General features: G+C 44.3%; 1 protein-coding gene across 1 annotated transcript in view; it reads right to left on the minus strand.

The window, feature by feature from the left end:
- Window positions 1-270: 270 nt before the first annotated feature.
- Window positions 271-18756, minus strand: part of ALMS1 (ALMS1 centrosome and basal body associated protein) — a 73303-nt gene continuing 54817 nt past the window's right edge. Inside the window, exons 11-18 of the mRNA XM_077478119.1 lie at window positions 14318-15414; window positions 13459-13555; window positions 11210-11371; window positions 8661-8899; window positions 8307-8481; window positions 5825-5888; window positions 2395-2494; window positions 271-659 (exon numbers count right to left, since the gene is read on the minus strand). Coding sequence (XP_077334245.1) covers window positions 615-659; window positions 2395-2494; window positions 5825-5888; window positions 8307-8481; window positions 8661-8899; window positions 11210-11371; window positions 13459-13555; window positions 14318-15414 — 1979 coding nt within the window. The 3' untranslated portion in view covers window positions 271-614. The remainder of the gene's footprint in view (window positions 660-2394; window positions 2495-5824; window positions 5889-8306; window positions 8482-8660; window positions 8900-11209; window positions 11372-13458; window positions 13556-14317; window positions 15415-18756) is intronic.

The following is an 18756-nucleotide window of genomic DNA, read 5'->3' on the forward strand; positions in this document are numbered from 1 at the left end:
AGGTTCGCCTGCTATTAAATTCAATGTGGTCCGCCACAAACTTTGTGGTTCGCAAACTTTTGGCCGCGTTCGCGAAAAGTCCCGTCGGAGGTTCGTCCATCACTAAAGGGGAATGCAGAGATCACATCCAAAATCGCAACAAAAATCTACACCCAAAAAGTCAGCAACAAGATTGATGGGAATCCGAAGAAGCGGTGCTGGTAGAAGTGTGTGGTGAGGGGTGTTGTGAACTGGAGGGATGTTTTTCAAACCCGATTATATTCTTGATAAAAAAAAAAATTTAATTGCATGTTAATTAGGAAGGGAGTAAGAGAACAAAGGGGAGGCATTACATTCTAACATTGCACTTCAGTTTTCAGTAAATTTTAAATTAAATCTGTTTTAAACAAATATTAAAAATAGAAAAAAAAAAAAAAAAACTTTCCTCTATATTCTTAGAAAAATACATTGTGTTATAAATACATGTACAATCTACACACAAATAAATAATGTAGAAACACATCGATCACAGTGATAAAAACAGACAGACGTTGTGCTGGGTTCTAGATTCACATAAGAGGGATTTTTTTTAAGGCAAACTGCGGTGAGGATGAAGTGCGGGATTCCTCCTGAGGTCAGTTCCAGGGGGTCTTCCTGCCCAGGATGTGGTTGGTCACTTTCTACAAGAGAAGATAGAAAAGTAAAAAAAAAAAAAAAAAAAAAAAAAAACACAACCAAAGGCCATCCATCTCGTTTTATTCTAGGATCCAGAGGAGTTCTATGTTCTGCCTCTCTATTTATTACCCCTTTAAACTCCCTCCGTTGCCATCTGTGTAATAAATCTGAAACTCCAGCCTTACCTTTTCCCCACATTTGTGGCAAGTCCTCCCCGAGTTGGAACTTACTACTCTCAATGCAATCTTTGAAGCTACAGCAGACAGCTGAGCCCACCTTCTTTTCCTGCCGGAACAACGTCAATCAAAAGTCCATTGACCGGCCTCTCACAGCTATTATCTTTCTCTAACATTAATCAATTTGTTCTTAAGTGTTTTATGAAAGAACACATGCCTGGCATCCCTTTAGACGTGCATGCTCAAGCAATGGATCAGCAGTTTGCACAGCTAAAGCCTGAAGCACCCAGGGCCCAACAGGGACCGTGAACTTTTAAAGGGACGTGTTCTTCTCATCACTGGATTCCAAAAAGTTTGAAAGGAGAGGAAGATGGGGCAAGGGCAGTGTTTCTCAAATCCAGTCCTCAGGCCCCCCCCAACAGGTCATGTTTTCAGGATTTCCCTCAGATGATCAAATCACCTGTGAAAAATAATGGAAAACCTGAAAACATGACCTGTTGGGGGGGCCTGAGGACTGGATTTGAGAAACACTGGCCAAGGGAAACATAGTTAGTAAGGTTGAATAAAGACACCAGTCCATCCAGTTCAACCTGAGTGAGCGTGGGTGTGTGTCTACAATTGTCCCTATCCCTATACATTGTGTCTCATTAAGATGCTCATCTATTATTTTTATTTAAAAGGTACCCATATAGCGCCATCAATTTTTACGCAGCACTCCACACACATCGCGCACACACACATCAGTCCCTACCCTCAAGGAGCCCACAATCCAAGGTCCCCAACTCACATTATTCATATACTAGAGCCAATTTTTTTCTTTTTTTTGGACAGAAGCCAATTAAAGAGGAAGTAAAGCCTTAATAGAAATAAAAATAGACCCTGCAGGGCAAAGGCATAATGAGCTAGTATGCATAGCATACTAGCTCATTATGAATAACTTACCTGAGATGGAAGCGACCCTAGTCTTCCTCCTCCGATGCCGCCATGATACCCGGAGTGACTTCTGGGTATTGCAGCTCCGGTGCTGTGACTGGCCGGAGTTGCGCTGACATCAGCCCCGCACATGCGCGCAGGAGCCGCCACTAGCGGCATGATTGCTTTTAGCAGCAGCATGCTTAGTGCGCTGTAGACAGCGGTGCCTGTCATTTGCAAATATCTCCTAAACCGTGTAGGTCTAAGAGATATTTCTTGGACCTACAGGTAAGCCTTAATCTAGGCTTACCTGTAGGTCAAAGTGGTCTGTAAGGTTTTACAACCACTTTAACCTACCAGCATGTCTTTGGAGTGTGGGAGGAAACCAGAGTACCCGGAGGAAACCCACACAGGCACAGGGAGAACATGCAAACTCCAGGCAGGTAGTGTCGTGATTCGAACCAGTGACCCCTTTTTACTGCTAGGCGAGAGTGCTACCCACTACACCACATGTTCTAGATATACATTACACTTGAACATGCTTTGGAATATATATATATATATATATAAATGTATATAAACACGTTTCTCAGGTGCAGAACTTCTGCCATCTTGTGGCCATTTCTGTGTATTTCATGTTACTGGAACAAACCTTGCGGAAGAGCTGAGCTTTCAGCCGGTACGTTTCATACTCCGACCTCCTCTTCTCCTCCTCCTTCCTCTTCTTTATTTCTGGAAGCTGCTCGTATATCCTAGACAACAAAGAGAGGAAAATAAACTCATGGCCAGAAACAACAATCCACAGCCCACCAGTCCATAGAAAGGGAGGACTGGAATGAGTTATGTGACCTGATCACCTAAATGTCTAGCACAGATCTGTAAAACTGGCCTATTTGGGCCCCCATGTGTATATCTCGCTTCTTCTAGGTGCTCTTCAACCAGTTCAATGATTTAATGCACCTCTTCAGTTGATGAAGACTTCTTTAGATAAAAAATGTTTTATGGCCGTTTCTCTGAGAAAAAATTGTTGCAGGCTACAATTATTACTATAATGGTGGCTTAAGTGCTATCATCTTTTTCTAGAATGAATTAGTTGTGGCCCTTAATAGACTTAATATTGGCCCCCTTGAAGCTTTTTTCCGACCACTTTGGTGCTCCGTTTCACTTTATGCTCAGCATTTGCCTCTAGGGGGCAGCACTTGGTGCTGTTCTGATCTGTGCTGTGGTTTTGTGTTAACAGCACCCCTTTATGTTTGTTTGTACTGGCTGTCAGCTTCACCCCAGGCTGAATCCCAATTTATGGGTGTGCCAAAGGGAGAGCTACAGCACAGCACTGAAGCCCTTGCTTAGCTCCTAGTAGCCCCCACCAGTGCTAACTGATCCTTTACTATTGTAAGTTCTTATGTTGTGATCCGATCTGGTCCTTCCCTCTGTTGTGCTGAATGACGGCACTCGTCTCCAGCTGGTACCAGGGAAGAGTGCCGTCAATCGGAGCCAATTAATTTTCGCTCTCCTACAGAGCTCGGTGATCAGATAGCGATGGGGGTGAGGAGGGGCTGTTGTAGACCATGCTAGCTCTGCATCCAAAATGGGGAAAAAAAAATGCTACATGCATGTTTACTCCTGGAGAAACAAAAAAATAGGAGAAATAGGTATTTTAATTTTTTTTTTGTTTATGCAAATTGGGTCACACAAACCGCATTCATAAGTAAATTGTGAATGAAAGAATGTGCATTATTTAAATATTATACATTGAATCTTGTGGTAGATCCAGGCACTCTTTGTTATTTTGATGTTTTCTCCTGGAGGACAGGATGAAGGAAATAGGTTTATGGTCAGACAACTTCTTTAAGGGCCGATTCACACCAACAAGGAGTGCCTATTCCTACTGCCCACTTTACTACGAGTCCTGTGTACACCCCCTGCATAAGTAATGGGGGGGGGGGGGCAGGACAGCAGGAGCAAAAGATCTGCCCACTGACAATTCTTCTTTCAATCAAAAAGGTGGATTCAAATAACTTGATCAAACCAAGCAAAAAAAATATTTTTTTTTCCTTATTTTTTTTTTTTTTTTTTTATATATATAATTTCAATTTGATCTTTAAATAAACTGTAATAAATTGTCAATTTATGGCCCAGTTTGACTTCACAATCCCAATATAGCTGCATTAGGTGCACAATCAATAGCATTATAACCCCCAATACAATCAGAAAAATATGTGATCAAAAATATTATAATGAACTATATAAAGAAAATCAAGTGTCCATTAGCTGCATGGACATTTCTTATGGACAATTGATTTGCTTTATATAGTTCATTATAATATTTCTGATCACATATTTTTATGATTGTATTGGTGGGGTTATATTGCCATTGCTAATATTAGGATTGTGCACTTGGTGTAGCTATATTGGGATATATACTAGAACACTTACACCATAAAATTGTAGGGATAGCAGCAGCTTGGTATGTGGGATAGGGTGATATATACACCTATATGTATATAGGTGTATAGATCACCTATATAGGTCTAAAAAAAATAAAAAAGCTCAACTTTTGTAATAAATCAGGCAACCCACAGAATAAAAATAGAAAAAAACTATATATATATATATATATATATATATATATATATATTATATGGAGATTTACATAAACATGGTATCTATATCTGTAATATATATATATATATATATATATATATATATATATATATATATATATATATATATATATATACCATGTATATGTAAATCTCCATACATACACATATATATATAATATATGTATGGAGATTTACATATACATGGTATCTCTCTCTCTATATATATTATATATATATATATATATATATATATATATATATAACAGATATAGATAGATACCATGTATATGTAAATCTCCATACATATATTATATATATATGTGTATGTATGGAGATTTACATATACATGGTATATATATATATATATATATATATATATATATATATATATTACAGATATAGATACCATGTTTATGTAAATCTCCATACATTATATACATATATATTTTTTTTTTCTATTTTTATTCTGTGGGTTGCTTGATTTATTAAAAAAGTTGAGCTTTTTTTTTTAGACTCATACTTACCTAGGTGGATACAGAATTTTTCCGATGCTACATCTATCCCCCGCTGACTATAAGACCGAGAACCGATCGATCTAATGCCCCGTACACACGGTCGGATTTTCTGATGGGAAATGTTGGATGTGAGATTGTTGTCGGAAAGTCCAAAAGTGTGTACGCTCCATTGAAAATTTGTTGTTGGAATTTCCACCATCAAATGTTGGCTAGCAGGTTCTCATATTTTCCGCCAACAAAACTTTGTTGTTGGAAAGTCCGATCGTGTGTACACAAGTCCGTCGCACAAAAGTCCACGCATGCTCGGAATCGAGCAGAAGGAGCCGCACTGGCTATTGAACTTCCTTTTTCTCAGCTCATCGTACGTCTTGTACGTCATCGCGTACTCACATTCGGAATTGTTGGCCAACATTTGTGTGACTGTGTGTATGCAAGACAAGTTTGAGCCAACAACCTTCGAACAAAATTCCACGGTTTTGCTGGCGGAAAGTCTGATCGTGTGTATGAGGCATAACACTGCCGATTGCACAATTCTCAGAGCTCCGGGAGCAGAGAGCTGGATAGGGTCAGTCATTGTCTGTCTGCTGTGTCCCCCTCCCCGCTCTGGGGTACTGGGCTGTGGAGAGGGCAGGGGTGGCAGGTTCAGGTTCTCAGTGGCACGCTGAGAGGCTGAGTTGGGTGCCGGTCTAGGGATCTGGGCGAATCCCCACCATGTGGTCGCAATCTTTCTTCAGCCTGGACTGGCTTAGTGACGTCAGATTCAGCCCGCTGTCTGCTGAAAACAGGTCACAGGAGTGCAGAACAAACAGCACTCCTGTGATCCACAGAAGTAGTACAGCCAGACAAGCTTTTGCTGTACTTCTTTAGTTTTGTTGACTTCACAATCGACTAATTTGTGGTGGTCATGCAAACTCCAAGGAGGTAGATTGCTTAGTTTAGGTTGACTGCTGGGTCTGCTCACCTCTTGGATCTCTGCACCATCTCACTCCGGGGGATGTTCTTCATCTTCTGGGATGTTTTGGATTCTAAATGAAGAAAACCAAGTCAGATATAGCCCATAACAGTAGCCCACACCACCTACTATACAAAACTGAAAGGTCTGTTGGGGGGTGGGGAGACCATCAGTTAATTTTCCCTACCTGAATTCCTAGCTTTGTTTCTGTCCAGCTGAAAGTATTGTGTGTTCCCACCTAGCTCCTCCCACCAAGGATGATGGGATCCCCTCATAATGGACACAGCAGGTATACAGACCTGGAAACCATTTAAAATTGGCACAGCGGGTGTACAGACCCAGGAACTCAGTACAGGGATGGTGGAAGCCCCTCATAATGAGCACGGCGGGTGTACAGACCTGGGAACCCTTTATAGTGAGCACAACAGGTGTGCAGACCAGGAAACTCAGCACAGGGATGGTGGGAACCCCTCATAATGGCCACAGTAGGTGGTGTACAGACCTGGGAACTCAAACACAGGGATGGTGGGAATCCCTCATGATGGGTACAGCAGGTGTACAGACCCGGGAACTCAGCACAGGGATGGTGGGAACCCCTCACAATGGGCACAGCAGGTGTACAGACTCGGGAACTCTGCACAGGGATGGTGGCAACCCCTCATAATGGGTACAGCAGGTGTACAGAACTGGGAACTCAGCACAGGGATGGTGGGAACTTCTCATAATGGGCACAGCAGGTGTACAGACCCAGGAACTTGGCACGGGGATGGTGGGAACCGCTCATAATGGGCACTGCAGATGTACAGACCCAGGAACTCGGCACAGGGATGGTGGGAACCCCTCCTAATTGGCAGAGCAGGTGCACAGACCCAGAAACTCAGTGCAGGGGTGGTGGGAACCCCTCCTAATGGGCACAGCAGGTGTTCTGCACAGAGCACACTCACACCGGGAGGTGAGTCTTCAGGGACGGGGTCAGGAAAGGTGACCACCACAGCTTTGGACTGGGGAGAGACACTACAGCGAATCCTCTGAATTAAGATGACGTTACGCAGGAACATGCCCACTGCAATTCAAAACTAAAAATATTAGGTATCACCTATAAATTCCTTCTTAAAATACTGGCAATAAAAGGTGACCTTTGAAAGCCATCCCTCCTCCTGAGTGGACAGTTGCCATCCCTGCCACTGTTACTAAATAACATCATTCTAGGATACATGAAAATAAAACATTTAGAAAGCAGTCACAGACTGATTAAAAAAGCTTATCCCCTACCAACACGCTTGCTCTCTGGAAGCAGTGGTCCCTCTACAGCAGCCTGACAAACACTGTCAGGACCTTGATCACCTGTTGGTGGCACTGTGGATCCCTGGGCGATGTGTTGTAGCTTCGGTATCCACCAGCAGGTGTTTCCCAGCAGTTCCCAGTAATCACGTGGCGCTGGCTGCTGGGAGACACCCATTAGTGGACAGTGGACATTGGAACTACAACCCTCTGCCATCAGCAGGTGATCCAGGTCCTGACACATGTCTTAAGTCAGATGTATAGCCATGCAATCAGCACAGCTTAAAATGGAAGTAAACCCTTCCAAACAACTTTGACCTACAGGTAAGCCTAGATTAAGGCTTACCTGTAGGTCCAAGTAATATCTCCTAAACCTATATGGTTTAGGAGATATTTGCCCGAAAATGGGCACCGCTGTCTACGGCGCATGCGCCGTAGACAGCGGCGCGCATGCGCACTAAATGCGGCAAGTCCAAGAATGGATTTGCCAAATTTGTCGACTCCCGTGCGCATGCGCGGGAGTGACGTCATCGCGGCCTCGCCGTATGACAGCGGCGGAGCTGCGAGGCGCGACTCCCGTGCGCATGCGCGGGAGTGACGTCATCGCGGCTTCGCCGCTGTCATTGGTCGGAGCTGCGAGACACCACCAGCAAGATGGACGCGGCGGACTACAGGGATCAGCGGCGACTTCGCTGGCTCCTGTGTCAGGTAAGTGACACATAATGAGCTACTATGCGATGCATAGTAGTCCATTATGCTTTACCTTTGCAGGGAAAAAAAGAGGAAGTAAACCCATCAGGGTTTACTTCCTCTTTAAGTTTGATGCTGATTGGAGAGCTCTGGCTCAGTAGGGGGTGTTGTCAGACCTCTGCAAAGAGACCACTGCTTCCACACAGAAGGCAAGGGTCTTTCTCAGCAGCATGCTGGCAGGGGACAGGCTTTTCTACTTTGTCTATGGCTCCTTTCTTAAAAAACAAAAAACAAAAAAAACTGTATGACTGTGCACACCTTTCTTTTTAATGCAGCGAATATGTATTTAGCAAATAATAAAAAAAAAAGTTTGATTGGGCTTTAACCACATACAGTAATCAGAATATAATATTTTTTTTCCTTGATTTGCTTTTGTGAACATGGTACAAGCAGGAGCCCTTCATTATTACATTGCCATTTCTTATCATCCATGATACATCAGGTACAACCCTCTGGTCACCTTTATATGAAGTGTGGTAGGGGGGCCTCCCTCTTCTCTCTGGCTGGTTGAAGAGTGCTTCTCTCTCACTCTGGAAGATAGTCTGCAGTTTCCTCTCCTTGGTGAGCAGCTGTAAACGTTTCACCCTCTCCCCCGACTGGAAGATGAAATCCGGCCGGTGAGCCTTCAATAACTCCTGACACAAGAAATACACAGTGACTGCTAAGTGGGCTTTTCAGGATGGCAAAAAGCTTTGCAAGGCTGAATATGCAAATCAAGACCGAGCTCAAACATGTATGCTGGACTACAGTCACCTCAAGCCGAGGGCCAGGTCTTGGAGGCCATTAATAGAAGTGATATGGACACAGTCCTCACCTGTAGGGTGGCCCTGACAAACGGCTGGACCATTTTATTATCTTTGCCAGGCTCTGATCCGATATTCAGGCTCTCCCCTCTTCTGATGGCTGGGCCCTGTTGGTTTCTCTCTCGCAGCGGTTCTCTCCATGGTTTGGCGTTTGTCGCGGACTCGTACCAGGCAGGGCCGGGACCGCTTAGCTTATTCTCCTTCGGAGAGTCACACTTCATACCATCAGCTGGGACAAACCAGCTGAGCCCTGTAAATGAGAAGCACAACCATCAGAGTCTGAAGACAAAAAACTGCTAATAAAAATAATATACCATAATTGCTACACAAACCATTTTATGGTATTAAACCGACATCCATTTCTACTGTACTTTGCCAAGACTGTCAAACTCCGCTGTGGCTCCCTTGCAATATGGCAACTTGGAGGCATTCTCGTTTTACCCTTGGTGTACACAGCTCTCCCGAATATCTAATTTCTTCATTGTCCATTGAGGTACACAGGAATTCAGAAGCAGTCGTGTTATACTGCCATCTACAGGAGGCTGGGACAGTGGCAAACAGAAGAATATCAGAAGCCAGCCTCCATATAACCACTCCTCTACTTGGCATGCCTCACTATTCTTATTGGTCCTCCTGCTGTGGCTAATGAGGAAGTTCCTCCAGACTCCTTCCTCCTCCTTGTCCCTAGTCAGGAAACGTTCCTAGCAGTGCAGCTAGGATTCCTGCCTCTTGGCTGAAGATGCTTCGCTGGATTGGGGTGGGTTTGATGCTTCTTAGAACACAGGTAGGGTTGAAGAATTTTTTCTGTCAGGTCAAGAGACACCTATAGGTGTTAAGTGGATGGGTCCATGCTCATCCTCATCCCTGCCTATCCATGTGTGGGTGTCTTTAATTCACACTTCTTCTTTAGTCTGGCCTTCAGAGAGGTACCCTTGGATGTTTTCTACCAGCTTCGAGGGTTCTTTGGTCATCTGTTGGGATACTGTGCCCGGATGGCTCATGTTTCAATTGACATCTTACTATGAGGTTGTTTTGTCTGACCATGGCAACCTTTGCTCTTAACCTGGAAACTCTTTTACCTGAATCTTGACGGGTTAGGTTATTTGAGGCTTGGACCTTCTCACACGGACCGGCTGGCCTTTTTCCTCTGGGCCACTTTTGTCTGTCCAAATTCCCCTTTGAGGATCTTTTATTATGGGATGTATCCCAGTAGTCTTTGTGGGTTGACCACACCTCGTTGTTCGTAATTCCCTTTTTTTTTCAGGCTATGTTGTTCTGCTTGTTTTGGTGGATTGCTGGTGGGTTCCCACAGCCTTGTGTTGACATTCAGTAGTATGTTTGTCCTTGTCTGGAGAATCATGCTGTGAGGGCACTTAGTTGGACATTTCACTGCAAGGTTGTTTGCCTAATCATGGCAACCTCTGCTCTTAACCTGGAAACGCCTTTCCCTGAATCTTGATGGGTTAGAATTTCGAGGCTTGGACCTTCTCACATTTTTGTTTGTCCAAATTTCCCTTTGAGGATCTGCTATTATGGGACATAACCCAGTAGTCTTTTTGGGTCAAATCACACCTCGTTCTTGGTTTAGTTCTCTTTTTTTTTTCATGTCGACTAATTCAGTAGCATCCTTGTCCTGGTCTGGAGCATCAGGTGGATCCTCTGATGTCTTCCCTTGGTCATGGCAGTTCCCATCTTGCTAGAATTCTCCTCATCTGGCTTAGAGTCAGAGGTTAGTCTTTCAAGGACCCTTGCGTTCCTGAAGGCTACCAATGCCTTGGGTCCATCAATGGCTGTTTTCTACCCCTCAATTCGACTTGTTTTAGACATCCTGAACGGTTTCTGATTTCCCGTGCCATGCAATGGATGATGGAGAAAATACTATTTTTGTACTTAACATAAAATACTTTTGTTTGAGTTCATTGAGGGACACAAGTTCCACCCCTCTCCGTTATCTTGTTGGCCCTGTGTATCTCCTTCTCACAAAACTGAGGCATGCTGGGAGGAGAAGGGGTTGTATGGAGGCTGGCTTATGATTTTTTTGTTTGCCAGTGTCCATACAGCCTGTAGGTGGCAGTATAAGCAGGACTCTTTCTGAACGTCTGTGTCCCTCAGAGGATGTAAAATGCTAGCTTTTTTATTTTATTTTAATAGGTGCGTTGCATTGCTGCTCTCCTGTGGTGTGAAAGGAGCGTAAAATAGACAGCAATTGTTTTTAGAATGTCCTTGTTTTGAGCTTGCACTAATCAACACAACTTGCACCTAATTTGAATAAACCTAAGTCAGTCAACTAAAAAAAATAAAAATAAACGACAACTTTTGTTTTAAAGAAACCCTTAAAGAATGTGCCACCTTCGGGTTATTACTGAATTCTGGAGTTCATGAATCTTGGAAAAACAAGCTTAGATTTGACTGAATGTCACCGTTAACGTTTTCATGTACTTCCAACAGGCGGCACATGTTGAAGCATTCATAAAATTAGCACCTGTGAATGGCCACTCAATGGCTCTTTCGTTAATACAGGCACAACAAATTAAGCTACAGCCCCTCTGACCTCACTCACCCGGTGGAATATACTGCTTGGTCTTTGGCCTTCTGACACCGCTGTGTGCAGGCATTTCCTGCTCCGCCAAAGGCTTCAGCATCTCTCCTCCTGGGGACGGGAATGTTGTACCAACATCTCGGGTGTGTCTCTTGGTGGCACTGGTCACAATTTCCAGATCCCCTATGAAAATATGAGAAAGGGAGCGTGAAGCCAGTTAATCTACATGGTGGAATGAAAACTAAAAGAGACAGTGTTCCTTCAAACCACTCCACAGTCTCTTCTATCTCTCAAGGACTCTACTGGTGAGATATCTGCACTGAATTCCTAAGTTTGCACACCTGCTGGGCCCAATATGAGGGGCTACCACAATCCATGCTATGAGTTCCTGGTTCTGTACACCTGATGTGCCCATTATGAGGGCTTCCCACCATCCCTGTGCTGAGTTTCCATGTCTATACACGTGCCATGCCCATTATGAAGGGTTTCCACCATCCCTGTGCAGAATTCCCGGGTCTGTACATCTGATGTCCCCATTATGAGGGTTTCCTACCATCCTTCTTTCTATACACCTGTCGTGCCCATTATGAAGGGTTCCCACCATCCCTGTGCGTAGTTCTCAGGTCTGTACACCTGATGTCCCTATTATGAGGGGTTCTCACCATCCCTGTGCCGAATTTCTGGGTCTGTACACCTGATGTCCCCATTATGAGGCGTTCCCACCATCCCTGGGACGAGTTCCCGGGTCTGTACACCTGCTATGCCCACTATGAGGGGTTCCCACCACCCCTGTGCTGAGTTCCTGTGTCTATACACCTGCCGTGCCCATTATAAAGGGTTTCCACCATCCCTGTGTGGAGTTCCCGGGTCTGTACACCTGATGTCCCCATTATGAGGTGTTCCCACCATCCCTGTGCTGAGTTCCCGGGTCTGTACATCTGATGTCCCCATTATGAGGGGTTCCCACCATCCCTGTGCTGAGTTCCCGGGTCTGTACATCTGATGTCCCCATTATGAGGGGTTACTACCATCCTTCTTTCTATACACCTGCCGTGCCCATTATGAATGGTTCCCACCATCCCTGTGCAGAGTTCCCAGGTCTGTACACCTGATGTCCCTTTTATGAGGGGTTCTCACCATCCCTGTGCCGAGTTTCTGGGTCTGTACACCTGATGTCCCCATTATGAGGCCTTCCCACCATCCCTGGGACGAGTTCCTGGGTCTGTACACCTGCTATGCCCACTATGAGGGGTTCCCACCATCCCTGTGCTGAGTTCCTGTGTCTATACACCTGCCGTGCCCATTATAAAAGGTTTCCACCATCCCTGTGTGGAGTTCCTGGGTCTGTACACCTGATGTCCCCATTATGAGGTGTTCCCACCATCCTTGTGCCGAGTTCCCGGGTCTGTACATCTAATGTCCCCATTATGAGGGGTTCCCACCATCCCTGTGCTGAGTTCCCGGGTCTGTACATCTGATGTCCCCATTATGAGGGGTTACTACCATCCTTCTTTCTATACACCGGCCGTGCCCATTATGAAGGGTTCCCACCATCCCTGTGCGGAGTTCCCAGGTCTGTACACCTGATGTCCCTATTATGAGGCGTTCCCACCATCCCTGGGACGAGTTCCTGGGTCTGTACACCTGCTATGCCCACTATGAGGGGTTCCCACCATCCCTGTGCTGAGTTCCTGTGTCTATACACCTGCCGTGCCCATTATAAAGGGTTTCCACCATCCCTGTGTGGAGTTCCTGGGTCTGTACATCTGATGCCCCCATTATGAGGGGTTCCCACCATCTCTGTGCTAAGTTCCAATGTTTCTACCCCCCCCCCCCCAGGGCCCTCCTAACCCTCTTGTATTAAATTGTATGGTCTCCTTTTATATTGTAAAGCGCTGCACAAAATTGCTGCCACTTTATAAATCCTGCATAATAATAATAATAATAATAATAATAATAATAATAATAATACATATAAAATTTAGGATTGGTAAAATGACTGGAGTCTCTTTTTAATTCTGGTGTAGGAGAGGTTCCCTTTAAGTGACTCCTCAAAGGACAATGGTCATAGGTCGGCTCACAGGAAATGCATTACATCCTTGTATCTGTACTTGACCTGAGATATGCTCTCCCTGCTCTCTTATCTCCATAGCAGAGGCTTGATGCTGGTCTCCTATGAGCTCCATGCTGGACATACAAACCTCCATCAGGTACATACTGTGTTTCAGGTTTGGTTCCATTTCTGTTCTTTCCTGGTGGAGGTGACCTACCTGCCTGGATGCCTTTGTTCAGCACTTTGCAGCCATTTTTGCTCCTCATCATCGGTTCCGACGAGCTGCCGGATGAGACTGAGTCTGTATCTGCCATCTGTGAGACAAAATACACGGGGGATATCCATGACTGAATAAAGGAGATTCACTCCCACATGCAAGGACACACCCATGAAGAGCTGGGGGGTCCAATACTTATTAATGCAGAGTGGTGAAGGCAAAATAATCAAAGAGCTCGCTGGCTCAGGTTAGGCATGAAACAAGGCTACACAACCAATGGTCACCTGGAGAGTCTCTCAAAGCCTAAACCAAGAGAAGGAGCACCAGATCAAAATGGTAAGCGAGGCCAAATCGATTTAATGATTCACACATAAAACAGCCGTGTCTTGGGGGCCAAACCACTCCATCAAGGCTCCAAAAAAAGTATAAATATGAATTTAAATTAACAAGCGTTTCGCAAAATGAGCACTGTATTTCTAAAAATCCTAACTCGACTAGGGTCGAGGGCAGCCCTCGGCAAACCTCGGGAACGGAGTCTTTCCGAGGTCAGCTGAAGTGTGCTCAGGCCTTTTTCGACGGTTTCCGAGGCTCTCCGGCACCTTCCCCTGCCTCTAGCCGCATGCAGTATTGCATCCCATTGAAGTCAATGCGGAACAAATTATTTTAGTTTACATTGACTTCAATGGGAGAACGCACTTTGATATGCGAGTACTTTGGATTACGAGCATACTCTTGGAATGGACTATGCTTGTAATTCGAGGTTCCACTGTATATACAAACTATGTTGGTTTATAGATACACTGTAACAAGGGAACAAAATTTGAACATGTTAAGAGTAGGAAACCAAATTTGCACCTACCTTATTGAGGCTTTTATGGAGATCTTTTATCTCCATCGTGGAGTTTCCCTGACTTGCAGACAACCGGCTGGCTTTTTTTGAGGTCCCTTCCGAGCGTTTCTTCTGGAGGTCGATAGTGTTGTATAGCCGCGAAAGCTTCGATGAAGGTCGAACCCTCTCTGGTCCGAAAGCATTGATGAGTCTGACGGTGTCTATAGTGGATATGGTACTATTCGTGGCAAATGTTGATGCACTATCTGTTTGAGTGGCAGCTTCTGACCCACCGGCGCTCTCTTCTGTGGCACTACTCCTTACCTCAGAGGAGAAATCAGAATAGGAGTCACCATGAAGAACCCTCTCAGAAGAAGCGCTCTCTGACAACCGGCTTACAAAGCCATCTTGGTTTTCTGAAGTCCCATTAACCAGCTTAGCATCAACGCCAAATTTTCGAAGGTACCATTTCTCTCTCTCTTCTTTTTTGGTTGCTCGTCTTTTCTCATGGTCTTTGTTGTTGACCTTTAGGATTTGTTCTCCATCCTTGTCATCTTTTGTAGCAGAGTATGGCTTTGGATTCTGTAGAAGTCTAGCGAGACGGTCTAGCCGCTCGACCAGGGAAACCTCCAGCTTGGTGTTTGATTCTGACAAATGGCTTCTCCGCCGGTCAGTATATCGCGCCCAGAGGTCATCCAAGCTATGGTTGGAGGTGGCGCTTTGACTTAGTATGGACTCTGTCTTTTTGAAACTCTTGGTGGGATTGGTGGGTTGATCATTAGAGAAGCTATGATCTTCATACCGCACGTGTTTTTCTCTCACACCAAGTTTGAAGTCCCAACTGCCATTGGGTGAATGAAGCGGAGTGCCACGTGTCTGTTCCTGCTGGTCTCTTCTTCTAGGATAGTCAGTGATGTCATGATGGCCAGTTTTCTTTAGTAATCCCATACTTGACTGTTGCTCTGGAGCATAATCAACCTCCGGTTTTAATGGGAAAAACTCCTCGTCCTCACGTGCTGAACGCGGGTCTCTCTTCTCTCTCTGAAAGTCTTTTGATGCTGGCTCAGGACGGGAGACTCTGTGCTGCAGACTGCAGTACGATGCTTTATGGTCATCGTGAAACGGTCCTAAAATGTATATAAAAATAACAAAAAACATTTCTGCAACTGTGGACACATTACTTTCATTTAATTTACATTTCATTATTGAAGTTCAAAAATTGAAGAGTTGGTCACCTGGAATCCAATATGCCCATATTGGTACATATTGCCTGAAATTAGCCTATTGGGGCCATGGTCTAATTTTAACAGGGGCCCGGCCCGCACATAGCACCAGCCAAGGCTCATTTTGGGGAACTAGTATTGTCTAGTATTGATAGGTCAGTATCAGAGATATCTGTAGAAAGTCTGTTCCATGCATGCACAATATGGATAATGCTACGTTAATGTCCCAAAGATGTTTTGTTACATTCTTTGTTGCATCTCCATCTAATGCTAATCTCCTGCAGCCTCTTTGAAGCCACTTGCTGTCCACATGCACTTCAGCGATGGCAGATTTAAAGGCATAGTCCGCCTTATGGACCATGTTACATATTACACTTATATTTAGGGTGCAACATGGTAGCATACATGACCAGGGCCTGTGATAAGGCCGTATCAGCTCAGCCGGTCCTCCTGTACTGGGCCCGCGTCTCATAAGTTGAAAAGGGTGGCCAGGGCACCTGCCAAGCAGAAGGGCCAGCTGCATGGCCTTAGTTTTGACACTTGTGACTCCCCCTGCCAGCTTCCACTCTTCTTTCTCCCTCTGGCTGCGCTGCAGGGGAATCGGTTTCAGGATCTGCGCCCCCTTCTACCTGCTGTCAGCCTCCCTGTGGTGCCCCTTCCCCCCGAATTCCCTCCTCTCCTGCCAGCTGCTGTGGGCACACAGAGGATTGCTTCAAAATGGAGAGCGCAGTGTGTGTGTGTGTGTGTGTGTGTGTGTGTGTGTGTGTGTGTGTGGGGAGGGAGCTTAAATATGTCATATTTACCTGGCCCCTTCCTTTTCTGAATGAACACAGTGAGCGATCTGTATCGATTCCTCCTGTGTCCATTCATCACTGAAGCGTAGTAAACTGTTTGCCCTGCTTCAGTTTGTGAATGAACAGGAAGTCCCAGAGCACTTCCTATTCATTCACTATCAAGTGAGTAAGGATGAGCTCCGGCATGTTCACACAGCCACATGCAGTGTCCGCCAGGAAGTCGTCAATGCGCTGCGCTGATCACAGGCAGTGAGACACTGTCCTGATGCGCCGGCTGCAGAGATCGGGAAATGTCTCACTGCTTGTGATTAGCGCAGAGCTGCGTCGACTTCCTGGCGGGCTCTGCACATGGGCTGTGCGAACATGCCAGAGCTCATCCTTACTAGTGAGGCTGCATAGAATGGGACTGATGAGTCTACTTTGTGTCCCTTTATCTATCTCAAATGTGGGACATCAGGGGTCTGTTTATAACCCTGATATTTTACCAAAGCCCCCCCCCCCCCCCCAACAAGGCAGATTTAAAAAAAAAAAAATTAAATAAAGTAAGAATTCTAAAAAAAAAAAAAAAAAAAAAGTAAAATTTAAAAAAATGAATGAATGACTGAATACTCAAGCACTAAACGCTCCTAACGTATAGGTGCGTTTACAGGTGTTTTTTCTTACTTTTTTTTTTCAGCCTCTAAACGCTTCTCTTCCAGCCTAAAAACCTAGTCAAATGCCTGTAAAATCTGCCTTTATGTTACATCCTATGTGCATGAGGCCTAATGCTTTAACCGCATATATACTGCAGCAGGACGGCCCCGGCTGATCACTGTATTGGTGTCACTGGTCCCCAAAAAGTGTCACTTGGGTTATTTACGAAAGGCAAATCCACTTTGGCACTGTAGATCTGAGGGGAAGATCTGAAATGAGGGGAAGCTCTGCTGATTTTTATCATCCAATCATGTGCAAGCTAAAATGCTGTTTTTTATTTTCCTTGCTTGTCCCCCTCGGATCTACAGCAACTTTACTTCCAAGTGCACTTTCAGTGCAATTTCAAGTGTAGTTTGCACCTGTAGTGCAAACTGGATTTACCTTTCGTAAATAACCCCCTTAGTGTCCAATGTTGCAGTCCCGCAAAAATAAATAAAAATGCCACAAATATATCTCATAGTTTGTAGACGTGATAACTTTTGCGCAAACCAATCAATATACACTAATTGGGATTTTTTTTTTTTTTTTGCAAAAACATGTAGCAGAATACACATTGGCCTAAACTGATTAAGACATGTAATTTTTTTTCATTTTTTTTTTTTAATTGGGAATGTTTTATAGCAGAAAGTAAAATATATATATTTTTTTCATTCAAAATTGTCGGTCTTTTTTTTTTTCTTTGTTTATAATGCAAAAATTAAAAACCACAAGAGGTGATCAATTTGTTCAGAGAAAGTGGTGAACGAAGGGTGACAGCAATGGGGTCATCAATGTAATTAAAATCCAGACCTTCTCCAGGCAGAAGCTATTGTTCAGAAAAAAAAGGACATCAATTTTATTTGGGTACAACGTGGCACAACAGTGCAATTGTCAGTTAAAGTAAAGCAGTGCCGTATCGCAAAAAATGGCCTGGTTAGGAAGTGCGTAAAACCTTCCGGGCTGAAGTGGTTAACAGATTTTCGATACATAGTAGAAGATTTCATAGAATATATATATATATATATACACATACACACAGTATATACACACACACACCACATATATATATATATATATATATACACACAGTGGTGTGAAAAAGTGTTTGCCCCCTTCCTCATTTCCTGTTCCTTTGCATGTTTGTCACACTTAAGTGTTTCGGAACATCAAACCAATTTAAACAATAGTCAAGGACAACACAAGTAAACACAAAATGCAATTTGTAAATGAAGGTGTTTATTATTAAAGGTGAAAAAAAATCCAAACCATCATGGCCCTGTGTGAAAAAGTGATTGCCCCCTAAACCTAATAACTGGTTGGGCCACCCTTAGCAGCATCAACTGCAACCAAGCGTTTGCGATAACGTGCAATGAGGCTTTTACAGCGTCCTGGAGGAATTTTGGCCCACTCATCTTTGCAGAATTGTCCTAATTCAGTTACATTAGAGGGTTTTCGAGCATGAACGGCCTTTTTAAGGTCATACCACAACATCTCAATAGGATTCAGGTCAGGACTTTGGCTAGGCCACTCCAAAGTCTTCATTTTATTTTTCTTCAGCCATTCGGTGGTGGACTTGCTGGTGTGTTTAGGATCATTGTCCTGCTGCAGAACCCAAGTTCGTTTCAGCTTGAGTACACGAACAGATGGTCGGACATTCTCCTTCAGGATCTCTTGGTAGACAGCAGAATTCATAGTTCCTTTTATCACGGCAAGTCTTCCAGGTCCTGAAGCAGCAAAACAGCCCCAGACCATCACACTACCACCACCATATTTTACTGTT

Source organism: Lithobates pipiens, unplaced genomic scaffold (genome assembly GCF_037356315.1).
Source record: "Lithobates pipiens isolate NorthernLeopardFrog02 unplaced genomic scaffold, aLitPip1_a1.2 Scaffold_13, whole genome shotgun sequence".
Taxonomy (NCBI): domain Eukaryota; kingdom Metazoa; phylum Chordata; class Amphibia; order Anura; family Ranidae; genus Lithobates; species Lithobates pipiens.